Below are 19,507 nucleotides of genomic sequence, written 5' to 3'. Positions count from 1 at the left end.
AACTGGTCCCTAAGGGCTAAAAGGTTTAAATAAAGTATCGAGTTACATAATAAACACTTTTTATCCACACACTGCCATTGCCTAATGTCCGCTCTGATTAGTTTGGCCTGGGTCGCAGAGTTTGGGTCTAACTTTTGCGGTCCAATCAGACAAAGCGTTTACAACGGATTAGCCAATTATAATCACGGAAGAGGATGACGCGTATAGGAAGCGACACCGTGCCGCTTTCACAACAGTGAAGAACACAGTGTCATGTGGGGATCTGTTAGAGTTGTTTATTCAGGTGTGGTGTATAGAATATTGTTAGCTTTGTGCCATATCGACATCGTATCTGCTGTCGAGCTGCAGCAGACACAGTAAAGGAAGTGAATCTGTGGTTCATCGATCCTGCCAACAAGAACCATGAAGTGAGTAACGCTAACTGTTGGTGACTATTATCTCACCAGTAGCTTGGTAGCTAAGTCAAGTCAATAAGCTTTTATTGTCATTTCAACCATATATAGCTGTTGCAGTACACAGTGAAATGAGATGTTTCTTCAGGTTCATGGTGTTACATAAAACAAAGACAGAGCTAAAGACTTAGTAAGTAAGTCCTAGCCACATAAAGTGCATCTGTGCAACCTGGTGCAAACAGAGCAGGACAAGACAAACAAGACAGTGCAAACAAATGATACAAAACACTACAAGACAAAACACTACAAGACACTAAACAAAAGACAGTACACTTGTGTAGTGTCTTGTAGTGTATTGTCTTTTGTCTAGTGTCTGTAAAGACACTACACTACGAGACACTACAAGAAAATACACAAAAACAGCACAGACCAGTGTAAATAATGTATGTTCAACAATATTGCGTGTGCAGAAATGTACACAGGAATGAACACAGTGTTATAGAAGCAGTTACCTGAGCTACTGTAAAGGATTGTGCAAAACAGCAATCGACTGAAATGTGAGACAGCATGTGCAAAAAGCAAAAAAACTGTGTGCAAAAACAGCATGTAAACAGTTTGGATGTATATTGGAAGTGTGTTTGTTTGTTGTAGGTCTGTGCAGTCCTGCATAACTGCTATGCAAAGAAGGTTGCCAGGCATTTCTAAAATCCTTTAAAAAAATCTTTCCTGTAGGTTGAACATCGAAGGTCTGTTAGTTTATTTCCCATATGACTACATCTACCCAGAACAGTACTCCTACATGCTGGAGCTCAAGAGGACACTAGATGCTAAGGTATGTCATGTGCATTTCATTCATTCTTATATTTATACTAATTTACCTAACACTTCTCTCACCTGCTGTCTTGTGTCATCTCAGGGTCATGGCGTTCTGGAGATGCCCTCAGGGACTGGAAAAACAATTTCTCTTCTATCGTTGATTGTTGCTTATCAAAAGGTGAGTATCTGTGGGATCTGCAATATTATTATGTATTTATTTATTTTATTTATTTGTTGAGCAAAGATCAACCTGTAAGTGTTTTTTTAATTGCCTGCAGGCCTATCCTCTTGAGGTAACCAAGTTGATTTACTGCTCTCGAACTGTACCTGAGATAGAGAAGGTATGTAAGAACTTGGTGTGTTCTCAGTGCACTCACTGTTCCTGCCTGCTGAACTTTTAATGCTGCTTATCATCTGTATTTTAGGTTGTAGAGGAGCTGAGAAAACTAATGGATTTTTATGCAAAGGAAACAGGACAGGAAAATACCTTCCTTGCTTTAGCACTTTCTTCCAGAAAGAATCTGTGCATTCATCCTGAAGTAGGTGTCTCATTACTGTCGATTTTAAAAAGGTTACTTGTGCAGTGAGAATAATATTAAAGCGGCATTTTCATCACCTCTGGTGTTATTTGGTCTGAGGCTGTGTAAAAGAGACTGATCCTTAAGGTTTACAGGTGAGCGCTCTGCGCTTTGGAAAAGAGGTGGATGGAAAATGTCACAGTCTGACAGCATCATACATTCGTGCACAACGTCACAGTAACCCCAGTCAACCTGTCTGCCGCTTCTATGAGGTAAAGGGTTAAAATTAATGCAGAGTTATCACTGTCCACATTTGTTTTTATCTCTTAAAATGTCTCTTTTTGTATATGCAGGAATTTGATGCTGTGGGCAGGCAGGTGCCAATTCCTCCTGGAATTTACAACCTAGATGACCTTAAAGATTTTGGACGGAGGAAAGGCTGGTGTCCGTACTACCTAGCACGCTACTCGGTATGTATTATGATGGCAGATATATATTTATACCAACTTTTGTTACAGATATTAATTTGATACAATTGTAAAAAAAAAAAAAACTCTTGTCATTGTTTGACATTCAGTACATTGTGTTTAAAACAAACACAAAGAGGATTACTTTGTATATAAGAAAGGCCAAATCTTTAAAGACATTTGATTTTGAGTTGAACATTAGATGAACATTATACGATTTATCAGAATTCCTGCTTTTATTTCCAAATATTTAGATCATTTTAAATCAATTACATAATTTTTCTTAAGTTTCTGTATTAGGTGTCTTTGTAAATTCTTTAAGGTATGAGTATAAGGAATAACGTATTAATGTATTAGCAATGTATGATTATATTCATTTTTCTTTTGGCAGCTTCTTCATGCTAATATAGTGGTTTACAGTTACCATTACCTTCTGGACCCCAAAATCGCAGACCTGGTCTCAAAAGAGCTTGCAAAGAAATCTGTTGTTGTCTTTGATGAAGCTCACAACATCGGTAAGCACAGCCACATCACATCAGGTGGTTTATACAGTAATTCCTCGTTATAGCTGGTATACATTGGAAAGAAATGTTGTTTCCCAAAGAACATAACAATACAGGGGCACAGTAGACAAGACTACAAAAATGCAGACACACAGCAGCGTGATATGAGTGCAAACACTACAATAAATACCCAAGAGTGGAATAAATATTGGAATGATTGTCTGTAAACTATTAACGGTCCTACATGAAGTTTCTCCCTCTATCTGGCCACTCTGAACAATTTTGTGTTATATTTTTTGTCCTTCCAGACAATGTGTGCATTGACTCAATGAGTGTTAACATCACAAGGAGGACGCTGGACCGCACTCAGGCCAATGTGGACACACTTCAGAATACCATCCAAAGGTGAAGAGTTCTTTCAGCAATTCAGTATATCACTTATGTCTTAATGAATAAATATAAATAAGTCATATTTATTCTGAATTTTTATTCATGTAAAGCTATTTTGCAACAATGTTTATTGTAAAAAAAGTGCTACACAAATAAAATTGAATTGAACCAAATTGTTTGTGTGCAACTTTAGATTCTTTGATTTAGATTCACTGTTGTTTGTCTTGAAGGATAAAAGAAACTGATGCTGCTAAACTACAAGAAGAATACAGGAGATTAGTGGAGGGATTAAAAGAAGCCAATGTTGCCAGAGAAACCGATGTCTACTTGTCAAATCCAGTACTTCCTGATGAAATACTCCAAGGTCAGTCTGTCTGCATACCTGGTGTCAGACTGGGTCATATCTGCATTATTAAAAATCACACTTTTTACATTGTTATATATTTGACATTTATAAACGCAGCAGCAGGATCCCACACTCTGACTGGCATGGCTCGGGTTTGATTACTCAGCTGGGAACCAACCCAGGCACCGAGGGATTATCTTTAGGTGCCGGTCCCAAGCCTGGTTAAAATGGGAGGGTTGTTTCAGGAAGGGCATCTGGTGTAAAACCTGCGCCAAATGCCAAATCACTGCTGTGGTGATCCTGAACAGGGAGCAGCCAAAAGAAAACAATATTTTAAATTAATCAATTCTCTAATCTGATTTTGGTCGTGGTCCAATTTTTTGGTTTCATTATGATGATAAATTGTTAATTTACATCACAACTTCTTCATTACTGCAGTTTGTGAGGCGTATCGTCTTTTTTATGGTGCTGCACTGGGTGATTTATTTTGGCATCAGTCGATGTAAGAAATGCTAGCTAACATCAGATGGATTTCTGAAGTGTTTTAGACGTGTCATTTTTTGTCAATCAAAGCAGATATGCAGTGTTTCAATCTTCAAGTCCCTTTGTGAGACACACATAAAAAACATTTCATTTAGTTTTCCATTCTCTGTTTAAAATCCATTAATATTGGAACTGTTTAAACGACAGAATGAATAAACAAATAGGATTTACGTATTCTCTGTTCCACTGCATTAGAAATGCAGCTGTTTCTGTCCCTCTTGCTGTTGTACACTTGGGTGTAAGATCTTGTCATAAAGATTAAGCATGCTGTCATATCAATGCCACAGACAGAACATGTTTCATGTGTCTGTGGTCATTGAATTTATTGCCTGCTTTCAAAGGCCTGGTCCATACCAGGTCCTTGGAAAACTTGCAGCCACACTGAACCTGGATAAGACTGAAGATCACTGGACAAAAATATGTGTACAAGTAAACATCACGACCATGTGGGTTTCTACTGACAAACTTGCCACAAAGCTTAAAACTTGCAGTTGTCTTTGTGCGCTGCAGCATTAGATGAACTATAAGGAAGACTGAACCCCAGACCTCCTCAAACATCAATGTATGATCTTGTCACATCACTGCAGAGGCTGTTCCAGGAAATATCCGCACAGCAGAGCACTTTATAGGCTTCATGAAGCGTTTCCTGGAGTACCTGAAGTCTCGGCTGCGTATCCATCACATTGTGCAGGAGAGTTCTCCTCAGTTCCTTAAAGATATCTATGAGAAGGTGTGCATTGACCGCAAGCCCCTCAGGTGAGGCATGTCTCTGTGCTGTGTGTCGTGTCTGAGTGTCTTCCTGCAGTCTGGGTGGGGAAAAAGATGTATTTAATCTAGTATTCAAATAATATGAGATTATATCTGACCATATACATTTATATATTATTATACCATATACACATATATTATTATTTGAACTTGCTACATTATTTGATGCATTTTGTGATTATTTAATTATGGTCTGAGCTGTGTTTGGCTTTTTTTTAATCCCTCCCTCTTCATAGATTCTGTGCAGAAAGGCTACGCTCATTATTGAGAACTCTGGAGATTGCAGATATCGCTGACTTTTCTGCCATTACTCTGATCTCCCACTTTGCTACCCTTGTTAGCACCTATAGCAAAGGTAATAAAATCCAATCCAGTTTTCTAATTGCAATACTATCTCACTACGTAATTTCCGGACTATTGAGCGCACCTGAATATAAGCCTCACCCACTGAATTTGAAAAAAAATATTATTTTGAACATAAATAAGCCGCGCATGTCTATAAGCCGCAGGTGCCTACAGGTACATTGAAACAAATTATTAAGGTAGGGTCTCTGATTTTTGAGAAATGCTTCAGAAAACTGAGTCGAAACAACAAACTAAAAATCAAAACAAACGTGTAGCCAATGAGCAGAAAAGGATGGGGCTTGTCAATATGCGGCGGAGAGAGTGTTCAGTGCGCATGTGTGACATTAGCAAGAAGCGGTTTTAACATTGACATGGAGGATAAAAACAAAGAAAGAAAGCGAAGAAACGCTAAACGCTGTTACTAGCAAAACGCGGTTGTAGCTGCATCTCTACATTACTTCTATAGAAAACAGGTGTTATTTGTGTAGTAACAGTGTCCAATCTGTGAAAATGCGCCAACTTCCTGCTCCTTCAGTTCTCTCCAGCGCTGGAAAGCTGATCCTATATTAACACGGGTCCTGCTTCTTGCCTTATCGTAAGCCTTTCTTTGCTTTCTTTCTTTGTTTTTATCCTCCATGTCAGTGTTAAAAGCGTAAAATTTCATTGGTTTAATGATTAATTTTTTTTTGAAAAACTGGGAAAAAATCCATATATTAGCCGCGTCATTGTTTAAGCCGCAAGGTTCAAAGCGTGGGAAAAAAGTTGCGGCTTATAGTCTGGAAAATACGGTATATATTTCCGAGGTTTTGGGTTTAAAAAAAAAAAAAATTTCCTTTTTCAGGCTTCACAATTATTATTGAACCTTTTGAAGACAGAACGCCCACGATTGTTAATCCCGTTCTGCACTTCAGGTGGGTTGCACTGACTTTATTTACCCTCGCATCCAGCCTCTGTAAGATTTGAAATTTCTTAATTTTTAGGTGGGTTGAATTTTATATATATATATATATATATATATATATATATATATATATATATATAAAAGCTATTTATTTATTTATTTTTTTAAATTAATGACATTTTTTTTGCTTTTATGTTTTTAGTTTTTATATATATGATCTGTGTTTTCTCCAGCTGCATGGACCCTTCCATCGCTATAAAGCCTGTGTTCGAGCGTTTCCAGTCAGTCATCATCACTTCAGGGGTAAATTGCCTCGCTTTTGTTCCATCACACTTTCTCTCCAGAAAAGAGTTTGCCCAATTCCTGGGAAAGAGCGAAAGTTTAAATACATAAAATTCCACTATCTGAGGCTGGAAGTCAAGAAAGCAAAACGGGGAAAGAAATCCTCAGAACAGGATCATGAAGTGACAAGTTGCACTTTTTGCCATATATAATGCCATCATACAGCAATCATTCCCCTTTCACTCTCACCTTTCATATAGGTTAGACTACATGAATATAATATAACTAAGCCTTTTGATTAGCAGCTTGTGACTGTGGTCAAAGCTAAAGATATCCAGTCTTTTGAAGATAGGGATATTAGCCTCTATTTCATTTCTGCTGTGTTCAGCGTGCTCATCTCATGATATTGTGAACATCACAAGCTTAGTGCCGCTGTACTCTCTGTAGAGATCTGTGCAGCATTCACAGAGATCTGGACATTCATCTCTACAGGCTCCAGAGAGGTTTTGGTGGCTTTGCCTGAGCTCAGAAACATCTTTGTATTATAACCGTAATTGGCTCATACCGTTCATTTTACCTACAAAGTTATTCCCTATTTGAATACATTAATATCAGCAATAATTGAAAAAATTAACAGCCACTATTAAACTTTTTTGATAGCATGTCAGTTTTGACATGCATGATTCATAGTTTGTTTTTATTTTCCTCACATAGACTCTTTCTCCACTGGAAATCTATCCCCGAATCTTGGACTTCCACCCTGTTACCATGGCATCCTTTACCATGACACTGGCACGCACCTGCCTTTGCCCTCTTGTGAGTTTACAGTAACGTAGTCAAACTCATTGTGGTTGTTTAAAGTATGTTTCAAACCTAATAACTAAATATTTTATTTAAACATTTTCTCAGATTGTTGGACGTGGAAATGACCAAGTGGCTCTGAGTTCTAAATTTGAGACCAGAGAAGATTTTGGTGAGTGCTGTTGTTTGAATATTTATGCTATGTTCTCAGAATGTAAAGCGTTGTGTTTATACACTGTACCCTAAAGCTGTGATCCGGAACTATGGGAACCTGCTTCTGGAATTGTCTGCCATTGTACCTGATGGGATCGTTGCATTTTTCACCAGCTATGTTTACATGGAAAACATTGTAGCTTCATGGTATGAGCAGGTATGCAAAAAAATCTGCTATTAATTCTGCACTTTTCAAATAAGTGTACATTTTGAAAAGCATTAAAATATCACCATTTTTGTGGATTCCTTGGACTGTAGGGAATCCTGGAAAACATCCAAAGGAACAAGCTTATTTTCATAGAGACACAGGATGCAGCAGAGACCAGCATGGCACTAGAGAAGTACCAAGAGGTCAAGAGACTAGTTCAAATTTTATCTCTAAATTCTCACTCGCTATCAATTGGAAACGTTCGCTCTATACAACAGATATATATATATATAAAAACAGACCCCCAGTTAAAATAGCAGGTTTTTGTGATGTAAAAAAATGAATAAACCAAGATAAATTGTTAGAACTTTTAAAAGATGATCAGAAACTTTTTTTAGGAGAAAAAACCTTACAAAAACCCAGTTGCATAAATGTGCAAGGCACTAAACCAATACAATGTTGACACACCTTTTGATTTTATTACACCGCTTATTCTTTTTGGGTAAGAGTCTATCAGCATGGTAGCGTGGTCTTGACTTGGCAGTATTTACCATTTCTTTCATGCAAAAGCATGAAATTGTAAGGCCATCTTCTGTGTACTGCCCGATTCATATGTCCTGTCAGTACATTTTGGAGAGACGTCTTGTTCTTGGTAATGTCGCTGTGATGCTTCAGTTCCTGTCTTTTGGTGGCCGATGGCCTGTACGGTGTTCCGTGGAACATCTTTTATATCCCCTCCTGGTTGATAACTTTCAACAAGTGAGATACTATTTGTAAGCTGTTTGCAGACCGTGGATTCCACAGTCAGAGGAAAATCAAAATAATTTCATTGACTGCTATATGATAATTACTTTTAAATATGAGATTGAATGTGATTGGTTCATTCAGAACACAACCACATTTCCAGTTATTAAAAATGTACAAACTTATGCAGCCTGGTTATTGTGGCTTCTGTTGTCCTATTTTTTTTTAAACATTTCTGATTGTTGTTCACGTGATATTTATGTGTGTATATATAAATAATAATAATTTTACATTGACGGTGGAGAAAGTTCTGACAGTTTATCTTGGTTTAATTTTTTCCAAAAACCTACCATTTTAAAATCAGTATGTAGACTTTTTATATCCATTATAAATATGCTATTTAAAATGCATAGTGCTTCTGACCACTCATCATCTGGTGTTACAGGCTTGTGAAAATGGCAGAGGAGCCATCCTGCTGTCTGTGGCTAGAGGTAAAGTGTCTGAAGGGATAGACTTTGGTAAGTGTCCTGCTAACACATCAGCTATAGACTGTCATTTAGCTGAATAACGTTTTTCTACAGTGGTTTTGTATTTGTTGCCTCTGATTGACCCACAGTTCATCACTTTGGGCGAGCTGTGATCATGTTTGGAGTCCCGTATGTCTATACCCAGAGTCGAATACTAAAGGTTAATCATTCTGTCACACTGCATCCTGTATCATCTTTGTTTCTGTTTTGTTTTTTTTTTTTGCTTAATCTAAGCAGTGAAATGATTTACCCTGCTACTCGCTCCCTCAGGCTCGCCTGGAGTATCTTCGAGACCAGTTTCAAATCCGTGAGAATGACTTCCTTACCTTTGATGCCATGCGGCATGCGGCACAGTGTGTAGGCAGAGCCATCCGAGGCAAGACCGACTACGGCCTCATGATCTTTGCTGACAAGGTGAACGTTTGTCATTTGATTAAAATGTCTGGTTGATTAAGGTTAGTTTTCTCCTGTCAGTTACTGAAGTACTGTTTCACACTCTCAGCGTTACGCCAGGGCTGACAAGCGAGGTAAACTTCCACGCTGGATTCAGGAACACATTACAGATGGCAGCCTTAACCTGACCATTGATGAGACAGTGCAGCTTGGCAAGCACTTTCTGCGACAGATGGCACAGCCATTTCGACGGGTAGGTTCACTTTCCTCTTCAAAACACCCAATCTGCTGTAACAACATGGGCCAAAACACAGCTAAAAGGCCATTTCTATATATGCTATCAAAATTTAGGATTTTTGTTATTTATGTGTAGAGATCTGACACTTGAAAATTATGATAGTTAATACTTATGTGTACTTCTGCATGTTTTACAGGAGGATCAGTTGGGCCTGTCTCTGCTGACCCTGGAACAGCTGCAGTCAGAGGAAATGCTGCAGAAAATCTCTCAGATTGCTCATCAGGCTTAATGCTTGTCCCTCCTTTGTCCAACTTTGACACATGTACATATTTTTTTTAAATGTTTTTCATCAAACACGTCAGTAATAAATACTGATTATTTCTACAAACCCCCTGGAGTAATTGTTCATTTTGTTCCACTGAATAAGTATACTGAATTATTTCTCTCTGTCTGTATTATTAAAACATTTTGGTAATTTTGGTCCAAAGGCTTTTCTTTTACACCTCTCAAAAACTAAAATTATTCTTAATGTTTAATAGAACTAGCCAAAATGCGACCAGGGAAGCTCAGAGAAAGGAACAAGTAAACAGGATAATTTTTATCAGCTGTATTTTGAGGTCTCACAGCATTCAGTCTATCTGATGGAAGTACTGTGAATGAAAGTTTTATTTTGTTCTATAGCATTAATATACTGAGTCTGTACAATGTATTCATTCATTCATTCATTTTCTACCGCTTATCCGAAATACCTCGGGTCACGGGGAGCCTGTGCCTATCTCAGGCGTCATCGGGCATCAAGGCAGGATACACCCTGGACGGAGTGCCAACCCATCGCAGGGCACACACACACTCTCATTCACTCACACAATCGCACACTATGGACAATTTTCCAGAGATGCCAATCAACCTACCATGCATGTCTTTGGACTGGGGGAGGAAACCGGAGTACCCGGAGGAAACCCCCGAGGCACGGGGAGAACATGCAAACTCCACACACACAAGGTGGAGGCGGGAATTGAACCCCGACCCTGGAGGTGTGAGGTGAACGTGCTAACCACTAAGCCACCGTGCCCCCCTTACAATGTATTAGATTAACAAAAAAATGTAAAACCAATTTATAGTTAGGATGTTTGTAGCACTTAACTAAACTCAACTAAATATTAGTTTTAACATTAGCATTTCATTTTACTTTGGAACTGCAGGCCATAAAATGTGGCAAATAAATAGAAATAACTCTAATGCTTACCTGTAATAATTAAGTGTGATATTTGAGATACAGCTTCATGTAATAAGTTAAAATCTTACAGAGCAACAGGATTGCTGGATAAGAAGGAAACAAGGAAGGAAAAGAGAACCGTGTCACATAATTCATCTGCTTAGTGTGGGCCACTTAATATTCATTTGAAATAAATACTTTTTTGGTTATAAACAAGCGTCATGCTGCCATTTGGAGACAGGAGCAGGGCCGTGGCTAAGAAATCTTAACCATCTCCACTTAAAGAACTCCGACGGGCTAAACTCTGAGTGCTGGAGCTCAGAGCACGACGGTCTGTCAGCCTGTTGAGATTCTGGAAGGAAAAACAACATGTACTGGATTGGATTACATAGAAAACAGCAAAAACTTGCATAATTACACCTGGCAGAATTTATCCTTGCAAAATGTGGGAAAGTGGCAGTGTATGTGAGTTCTTACCCTTACAGTGTCCTGATTCTCCCTTATTCCTACATTCAGCACATTGAGGGAATTTGCTCTTTTCATTCTGTTATAAAGAAATCATCCAAAATTAATCAGATCAGGGATTTTATGAAGACCCTGCATGTATTTCATACACAGTATGAGCAAATTTATTCTTTATGCTCAAATAATAGAATCGAAAGTACCCAGGATTGCGAGGTGCTGTTTCTTGTGTTCCAGCCCCTTTGAGCTTCTTAACCAACTTTTCACTGCTCCGCCTCAAAGATTCCCGAAGCTTTGTAAAAGAACCACTGCGCTTCAAGCTTTCCTACATGCAGAATGACAAGTTATTAGAAATGTGGTTTGGAGAGGTCAAAAAGACAACTGAATACTGAGCGTACCTGCCTAGAGCTTCCCTCTGTGGTGTGCACCCAAACTGGTCTTCCATCTCCTGACAGTAAGAGACAGAATCATTAACAAAAGCTTAATTTGAGGTTATAAGCAAGGTGACCTCTTTTATTGTCTTTCAGCCAAAAAATAAATAAAAAAGCGCAAATTTGCTAAAGTGCCAAATCTAAGATTTAATCCAATGTCTGTACTGTATATGATGATTTTTTTCAAAAAATAGCAAGTCTTGACAGGTTACAAGGCCATTCTCTGGTTTATAATTAAATACACATTCTATTGTTACAGTATCTTGTACAAACAGATATAGTAACAACTGACAGGTATGAGATACAATTAATGTACGCATATTGGTGGACTTTTCGGACTTTTCCTTTTAAATTGGGAAGATTCCTTTAATTGACAGTTAACCTTATAGTCATAATTGCATTAATATTGCATTAATCAGATGTGCTAGAGTAGTGAGCCAAAACAAGTACCTATTTCACATTACTTCTGTTTATATTAACTTGATATAAATTGACACTTTTTTTGAATTAGAGAGGCTGGAATTTACCTTCCACTGATCCGAACTCCTTCTCATGAGCACATGTCAGGATCTCTTTATACAGAGCTTCAGCTTGTCTGTACTTCCCCTGCTTGAGGTAGCATGAGGCCTGTTAATGAAATACATACATACTCTCTTTATATAGCTATTACATAATGTTCTCTTCTCAGGCACCACTCAGTACAATACTCTTAACCGTAAGGTATCACTGATCCTTACCAGGTTATTTTTGGTTTTGGCCACATTTGCATCGTCTGGGCCTGGCTGATTCTGGTAAATGTGAAGGGCTCTCTTGTAGTAGTCTTCCACCTCCTGGTACTTGCCCTGGTTCTGGCACAGCAGAGCCAGATTATTGAGCTGCTTCGCTACATCAGGGTGGTCTTTCCCAAGCACCTGCAGAAACAACAGTATAATCTTCTGTGTGCAAGATATTCATAACACAAATATATATTTTGTAATAGAAGTTATCTATGCATTTCTGTTGCTTGTTCAGGGGGCTCATGGTAAACAAACTACTAATAAAGGTTTAACAGCAGGTGAGGAGACATATTAACTGCAGCGAGATGTAGATGGATGTTATGTCAGTATTTAATGAGAACTAGACTGCTTTCTTTTCATCTCAAGTAGTAAAAGTTAGTTTACTTAAAATTTGTACTACTGCTTTGCTGCTTTATAATTGCAAGTAGCTTCAGGCCAGTTTAACCACAGAGTTGCATATATACACCAAAGTGTTTAACCAGTTGTTAATAAGCCAGCTTGGATCTCTTTATGGGTAAATATTTATTTAGACATTAACGTGTTTTCATACTATGTTTTCATACTATTTCATGCTGCTAACTAGACCAAAGACAGGGAGGATCTTTTTGTTTCTCTGCGAATGTTTATGTGCACACATGCAAAACCCTAGAATACAGTGTCCTGCTCACGTGACCATTTAATTCTGTCAACTGTCATAATATCAGATAATAGTCTAATTATTAGCAGTTGAATGATAAAAGTCATGCGCAAACTATGTCAAGTCAGGAATCTTTTATTGTCATTTCAACCATATCTAGCTGACACAGTGAAATAAAACGTTGTTTCTCCAGGACCATGGTGCAACAAAAAATTATATAAAGCTACATAAAACAAGACATAATACAACATAGATTTTAGGACTTACATCCTAGCCACATAAAATGCAACATGTGCAACCTAGTACAAAGGTGCAAGACAAAATAATGCAAACAAACAATACAAAACACTACAAGACACAAACTAGTGCTGACCAGTGTGCATACTGTATTATAAAGTATATTGTGCAACAATTGTAAACATATACAAACTTATGTAGCCATCATGTGATGTTTCTTAGTGAAGGGATTTAACAACTGTGCTATCTCTGCCCTGCTATGTAAAGAAGGCAAAATCTACAGTTCTTTTTGGTTGTGGAAAACAGGATTTCTTTTATACCATAACTGTGAATCCATACCTTTTCTCTGATCTCCAGTGCTCTCTTGCACAGAGGCTCTGCTTCTTTATACTTCCCTCTTTTACCATAGAGCACAGCTAGATTATTTAGAGTAGCTGCGACCTGTACACATTTACGGAAATTACATTTAAAGCAGACAAATGATTTTTCTATAAACATTAAATAATACCATCCAAAAACTATATTAAAAAAGGAAAAATACAGGAACATACTGCCGGGTGGTCCATGCCAAGTGTCTCCTCACGTATTGTCAATGCATCATTCAACAGAGTGGCAGCTTCTTTATATTTGTTCTGGTCTCTGTACAGAGAATAAGGTAACACAACCTTAAGATAAGATAAGGCGAGATAAGAATGAACAGCATATACTGATTACACACTAGCCTATCACTCACCTGTACACAAGAGCCAAGATGTTTAGCATAGTGGCCACATCTGGATGGCAATGCCCAGAGGTTTTCTCCAGGTCTTCCAGAGCCTGTTTGCAAAGAGGCACGGCTACCTCATATCGGCCCTGAGATGCATACTGAATCACCAGGTTGTGTAGAGTTCTAAGTCTGGCAGGGATCTCATATCCAGCCTGGTGGGCTGCAGTTATTGCACTACGGTGTGGTTGAGACACTGCAAGCACAAAAGGATTCGTGTAACAGTGAAAAACTGACAAAGCAGCGGCTTTTAAATGACCTAAGGTACAAGAAATGTATTGCCATAATGTACACATTCTGCACACTCGACACAGATGGGTGAATAAGGGAAGGGAAAAAATAGTGGATACATTATACATCATGCTGCTAGAATTTTACTCCCATGGTTTGCATAAACTTATCCCCTTAGAGAGAAGGGTCAATATAAATCAATACAAAGTTCTTCTGATTCTTGACCTTTACCCTATGATGAAACATCTCTATCCTGGAGAGAGTATTTTGAGAGAAACTCTTGTGTTCTGTGTAGCTCTGTTTTGTTCTATGTAGCACCATGGGTCTTGAGAAACGTTGTCTTATTTCACTATGTACTTCTGGACTTGACTTGACTTGAGTAATCTCATCCCTGAAGACAATATACCTGTCCGCAGGACTCGAGACTTGACTTGACAAGTACTCGCTGAATGGTTGGAGGTTTATAAATGATGTAAATCATATCTTACTCTTCACCTCAATCTTTGAAACACCAATGTGGAGATATTTTCAAAGAAATTGTTAAATGTAATTGGTTTTCATACATTATATACTGTACTCTCCACCTGTCAAGGAACGGGTGCATCGACTGGAACAAAAATCAGACCCAAATGCAGGGATAGAAAACTGAGGTGGATACAAAAACCAAGAACTTAAAACAGAGAACAAACACACAGTGACAAAAGACACCAAACAACGTCAAGGACTTATTTATTGTGCTGTGAACCATTTGAAATACCCGTCCTTCCCTATTGCACTGTCTTTCTTATATGAATGTACCTGTGGTGCTTGTACAATAGTAATATTTTATCACTAAGTATGCACTTGCCCATAACATTAAACCTGAAAGGCAAATGTGTTAACAGGCTTGCAGTTCAGCTTTAGAACACTTACTCTGTCTTTGCTCTTCTTCATCAGTGGGGAAGAGATCATCAAGAGACTCCTTAACTGAGGAAATGTCTTTATCCTCCTGTTAGACAAGTTCAATCACATCAACAGACAGCAAGATTGTAAAATTTATATGCATGCAAAAATTTTTCAATTAACAAAATAAACATTTTATGTTCTACAAATTACATTAATATGCATTAAATAGGAACGTTCAGTAAAACGCATGTACACTGATATAGAACCACATATATGCTTTGGGATTCTTTGCGATTCCTACCAGTGACAGCTCATCTTGGTCGTACTTGCGGATGCTGCTCATGAACTGCAGGTGATTGTTCTGCTCCTCTAGTGCTACCACTTCCTGCTCACTTTCCTGCAGCTTCTGCTGAGCTCCAGCCAGCTCATCTCGCAGCCACTGGTTCTCCTGGCACAGCCGCCTCACCTGAGCACGCAGTTTCTGCTTCTCTGCCTCCAGAGAACCCAGGTGTGCCGACAGAGCCATCATCATCTGGGGTAATGAGTTAAAAGAAAAAACAAACACTCTATTCTTCTGTTTGATTTGTCAAAATTTTACATATGTTACATTCTAAGTATAAGGTGAAATGTGATGAAATACACATAAGAGAAAGCTTATCAAAGTAGCCACAATGAAGGATTATCCCATTTTGTACACTAGATCAATACAGCAAACAGCAGCAAATGTAAGATTTTAGTGGTAATCAAGTGCTATCAGACCCACAGAAACTCTCAGATACTGCATACATGCAAATACTTTCATCTAAAAAAAAGTATTCTTAGTTCTGAAAGTGTGAACTGTATAGATGTTCAGACATCTTAAAACATCATCTTTTGAATTAATGATTGTGTTATACAAACAATTTTTATAGGTGTCCCTAACAATGGACATTTATTATTTTACTAACAAGCAGGTTTTCCTTTATTACAGAGAAATGTCTACATTACTATTTGAGGTTACTGCTTTTTAAGGTAGATTAGGTCAAACTTTCACATGATTTTCTAATGATTTACTTACATACATGGGTGTATGTGTTTATATTTGAATTTATTTATCTTGTGCACAAACATTAAGGTTTGACATATGAATGAAGTTACGCATTACACATAGCACGTAGTAAGTGTCTGTTCCTGACGCCAACCTGTGCTTCTCCTAATCCCAGTTCGATTCTGTCCAGGGACTGTAAAATGATGCCACTTTTCTCCTCCTCTAGACTGCTGTTGTCACTGGTTGTCCGGCTCAGCAGTGTCTCCTGCAGGATGTCCAGCAGACTGCGGTTCTCCTCACGCAAAGCCTCCAGTCCTGCGATCACCTGCCTTGTGCTGCTCAAGATCTCCTCTGCTGACAACATGGCTCTGGCTTAACTCAGTCCTAAGAGGGGAAGCAATGTTTGACAATCTCCTCAGCATTTTATATCTAACCAAAAAAAAAGTATTAGTTAGAGAAAACATGCTAGCAGACACTGATAGAGCAACTTTCTAATGTAAAACTGCTGGCAGTTAAGACAAAGTGACAAAAGAACTAATGTTGTAACCCAAGAATAAATCTATATATTTTTTATTTTATGTCCTGTTGCATTAGAGTGTCAGTAGAAAGACTCTCTTTGGAATTATAGTTTTCCAAACTTTCATTTACAAAGAAAATTAAATACTACAAAAAAAGGAACAGGGGGGCACGGTGGCTTAGTGGTTAGCACATTCACCTCACACCTCCAGGGTTGGGGGTTCGATTCCCGCCTCCGCCTTGTGTGTGTGGAGTTTGCATGTTCTCCCTGTGCCTCGGGGGTTTCCTCCGGGTACTCCGGTTTCCTCCCCGGTCCAAATCTTGCATGGTAGGTTGATTGGCATCTCTGGAAAATTGTCCATAGTGTGTGATTGCGTGAGTGAATGAGAGTGTGTGTGTGCCCTGTGATTGGTTGGCACTCCGTCCAGGGTGTATCCTGCCTTGATGCCCGATGACGACTGATATAGGCACAGGCTCCCCGTGACCTGAGGTAGTTCGGTTAAGCGGTATAAAATGAACGAATGAATGAAAAAAGGAACATATCTACTCTATTAAACTGATAAAGGTGATCATTATAATACCAATTTCAGATACAAAATAAGATAGAGCCTAAGACATGTATTTGTACATTGTCATATAATTCAGGTAGCAACTGATGTGTTACTAGGAGACAGAAGTCCCTCAGGAAATGAGAAGGGTGTGTGAATAAGACATATTACAGGCTACTGCAGTTCCTTTTAGTGATCACATTTAATCAAACAAAATGAATTGCTTATTCATAGTACTTACTACTCCTTAAAAATGCAAACAGTCATGGATACATATTCAGATTATTTCAGCTATCATCTTGGTTCAATATCATTGTAAGACTTTTCAGTTACAAAGCAAACAGTGTAATAAAATATAGTACTTATTGAACCAGGCATTATAGCTGATAATAAATCTGTGCATCATATCATTGTGTGCTCCCTAACAGAAGGTGCAAGTGTTCCGTCAATACTGATGCTTTTATTTATTATCGTATTTATTATCACTATTAATAATATATTCACCTGGGTACTCAAAAATTGCCCCTGGGTGTGAACCACTATGGATATGAGTGCACTACGAAATGGACTGGTATGAAATCCAGGGTGTATTTCAACCATATGCCCGGCTCTGTACACACCTCAACCCTGTCCAGAATAGAGTGGTTATTAATGAATATATAAATAAAACTCCATAACCTTGGACATTGTATTCTTCTGTATTGTGTTGAGCTTTTGGTGGCTCAGGTTACTCCTTAAAAAATTTGTTTACATGTCAGTTTATGCAACACAATACAATACTTTTATGTGTCATATGTTTTAAAAATAAATTATATATATATATATATATATATATATATATATATATATATATATATATATTTGGTGGAACAGAGACATGTATTAACAAACTGAGTTAACAAAAATAAAAATAGAAATTTCATCTTGCACTTAAGTCAGTCGTCTAAAACTTATTTGAATAACAATAAATTATTTAAACTTATTTACTATATTATTTCACACACACACACACACACACACACACACACACACACACACACACACATATATATATATATATATATATATATATATATATATATATATATATATATATATATATGACATGACATATTTTACATGTTTTACAGCTTAAAACATTATTTCAGAAATATTTCAGATATGTAATTATTGTGTAATAATTACTGAACAGTTATTAATATATCTGAGTGTAATCCTCAGGGTCTAAGCACTACTACTGACAGCAGTAACATAGGAAACCCTAAAATAAACTATATATCTTATTAGGGTGAAACGTTCCTTGTTAATTCCGGACATGAGTTTTGTTTAGAATTAATACACACATTATATAAAATCAGAATAATGTCAACCTGTAGCGTGACTATGTCTCAATGTTTCGTGTTAGTACAACATACGTGATAAACGTTCAGACTAATGAGCACACCAGAGAGTAGTAAACGAAGGACTGCTTGCCCTGAGCGTATTGTGTAAAGTTAGATGGATCTGTTTACCTGACAAAAACACCGTGACGTCGAGTCCCGGCGGAGAAACCGGAGGATTCGGCGTTTAAAGGTAACTACGGCTCAAATATTTCGACCACAGACCAACATCCCCATCTTAGGTAGTCATAAAAACAATAAATACAGTAAGCGGGTTAGTAATTATTTACCGGGGACTACGAATAACCAGAGGTTTGCCTAGTGTATACCTTCCCAGCGTGCACAGCGGCAATGATGCGCATCATCCTCTCAACGTGAGACTGCAATAAGCTGTTGGCTCCGCCCACAACACACCTGCAGCCCTCCCACCACACACCTGCAGCCCTGCCACCACACACCTGCAGCCCTGCCACAACACACCTGCAGCCCTGCCACCACACACCTGCAGCCCTGCCACCACACACCTGCAGCCCTGCCACCACACACCTGCAGCCCTCCCACCACACACCTGCAGCCCTCCCACCACACACCTGCAGCCCTCCCACCACACACCTGCAGCCCTGCCACCACACACCTGCAGCCCTGCCACCACACACCTGCAGCCCTGCCACCACACACCTGCAGCCCTCCCACCACAGACCTGCAGCCCTCCCGCCACAGACCTGCAGCCCTCCCGCCACAGACCTGCAGCCCTCCCGCCACAGACCTGCAGTCCTTCCAGCACCTCGGCGAGGACGTGAACATAATAAATCATTCAAATATTTTGTCTACGTATTAAAAATAAATGGAGTATTTTTTTTAATCTAGAATTTTCCACCAACAGAATACATTAGGTTCAAGTTAAAAGTAAAATTGTAAAAAGTCATGTAAAAAGTTCTACTTTCCATGAAATATTACATTACAATGAAAAGTTCTACTTTTTACTTAGTTTTTAATTAATTTTGTTTGATTTGACGGAGTATAAGCACTAAATATTTTAAACCTTTGATAATAGTGAGCTATGA

The 19,507-nt window shown here is 38.4% G+C and overlaps 2 protein-coding genes across 3 annotated transcripts; one reads left to right on the top strand and one right to left on the bottom strand.

Moving 5' to 3' along the window:
- Positions 1-223: 223 nt before the first annotated feature.
- ercc2 (excision repair cross-complementation group 2) lies at positions 224-9,723 on the top strand. Its single transcript, XM_060888587.1, has 23 exons — positions 224-407; positions 1,125-1,224; positions 1,309-1,386; positions 1,487-1,549; positions 1,634-1,747; positions 1,882-1,998; positions 2,080-2,196; positions 2,585-2,708; positions 3,005-3,101; positions 3,317-3,450; positions 4,563-4,731; positions 4,980-5,098; positions 5,930-5,999; positions 6,223-6,292; positions 6,986-7,087; positions 7,181-7,244; positions 7,321-7,442; positions 7,544-7,636; positions 8,623-8,695; positions 8,794-8,864; positions 8,975-9,118; positions 9,207-9,350; positions 9,532-9,723. Exons 1-23 carry the CDS (start codon positions 403-405, stop codon positions 9,622-9,624), a joined length of 2,283 nt encoding a protein of 760 aa, XP_060744570.1. The 5' UTR covers positions 224-402; the 3' UTR covers positions 9,625-9,723.
- A 516-nt stretch (positions 9,724-10,239) lies between these two features.
- On the bottom strand, positions 10,240-18,833 carry klc3 (kinesin light chain 3). 2 transcript variants are annotated; one of them, XM_060888036.1, is made up of 13 exons: positions 18,773-18,833; positions 16,155-16,384; positions 15,275-15,505; positions 15,001-15,076; positions 13,828-14,053; positions 13,646-13,733; positions 13,434-13,535; positions 12,182-12,355; positions 11,972-12,071; positions 11,412-11,461; positions 11,217-11,338; positions 11,029-11,095; positions 10,240-10,903 (listed from the first exon to the last, which is right to left on the bottom strand). In XM_060888036.1, the coding sequence occupies exons 2-13, from the start codon at positions 16,362-16,364 to the stop codon at positions 10,817-10,819; spliced, it is 1,533 nt and encodes a 510-aa protein (XP_060744019.1). In that variant the 5' UTR covers positions 16,365-16,384; positions 18,773-18,833; the 3' UTR covers positions 10,240-10,816. The 2 variants fall into 2 exon arrangements, with proteins under 2 accessions (XP_060744019.1, XP_060744018.1); XM_060888035.1 differs by having other exon boundaries at positions 10,241-10,903; positions 18,576-18,804.
- Between the last annotated feature and the right edge of the window lie 674 nt (positions 18,834-19,507).

Source organism: Tachysurus vachellii, chromosome 15, assembly GCF_030014155.1.
Source record: "Tachysurus vachellii isolate PV-2020 chromosome 15, HZAU_Pvac_v1, whole genome shotgun sequence".
Classification (NCBI taxonomy): domain Eukaryota; kingdom Metazoa; phylum Chordata; class Actinopteri; order Siluriformes; family Bagridae; genus Tachysurus; species Tachysurus vachellii.
Note: the sequence above shows the minus strand (reverse complement) of the source record. Positions and strands in the feature narration are given on the sequence as shown.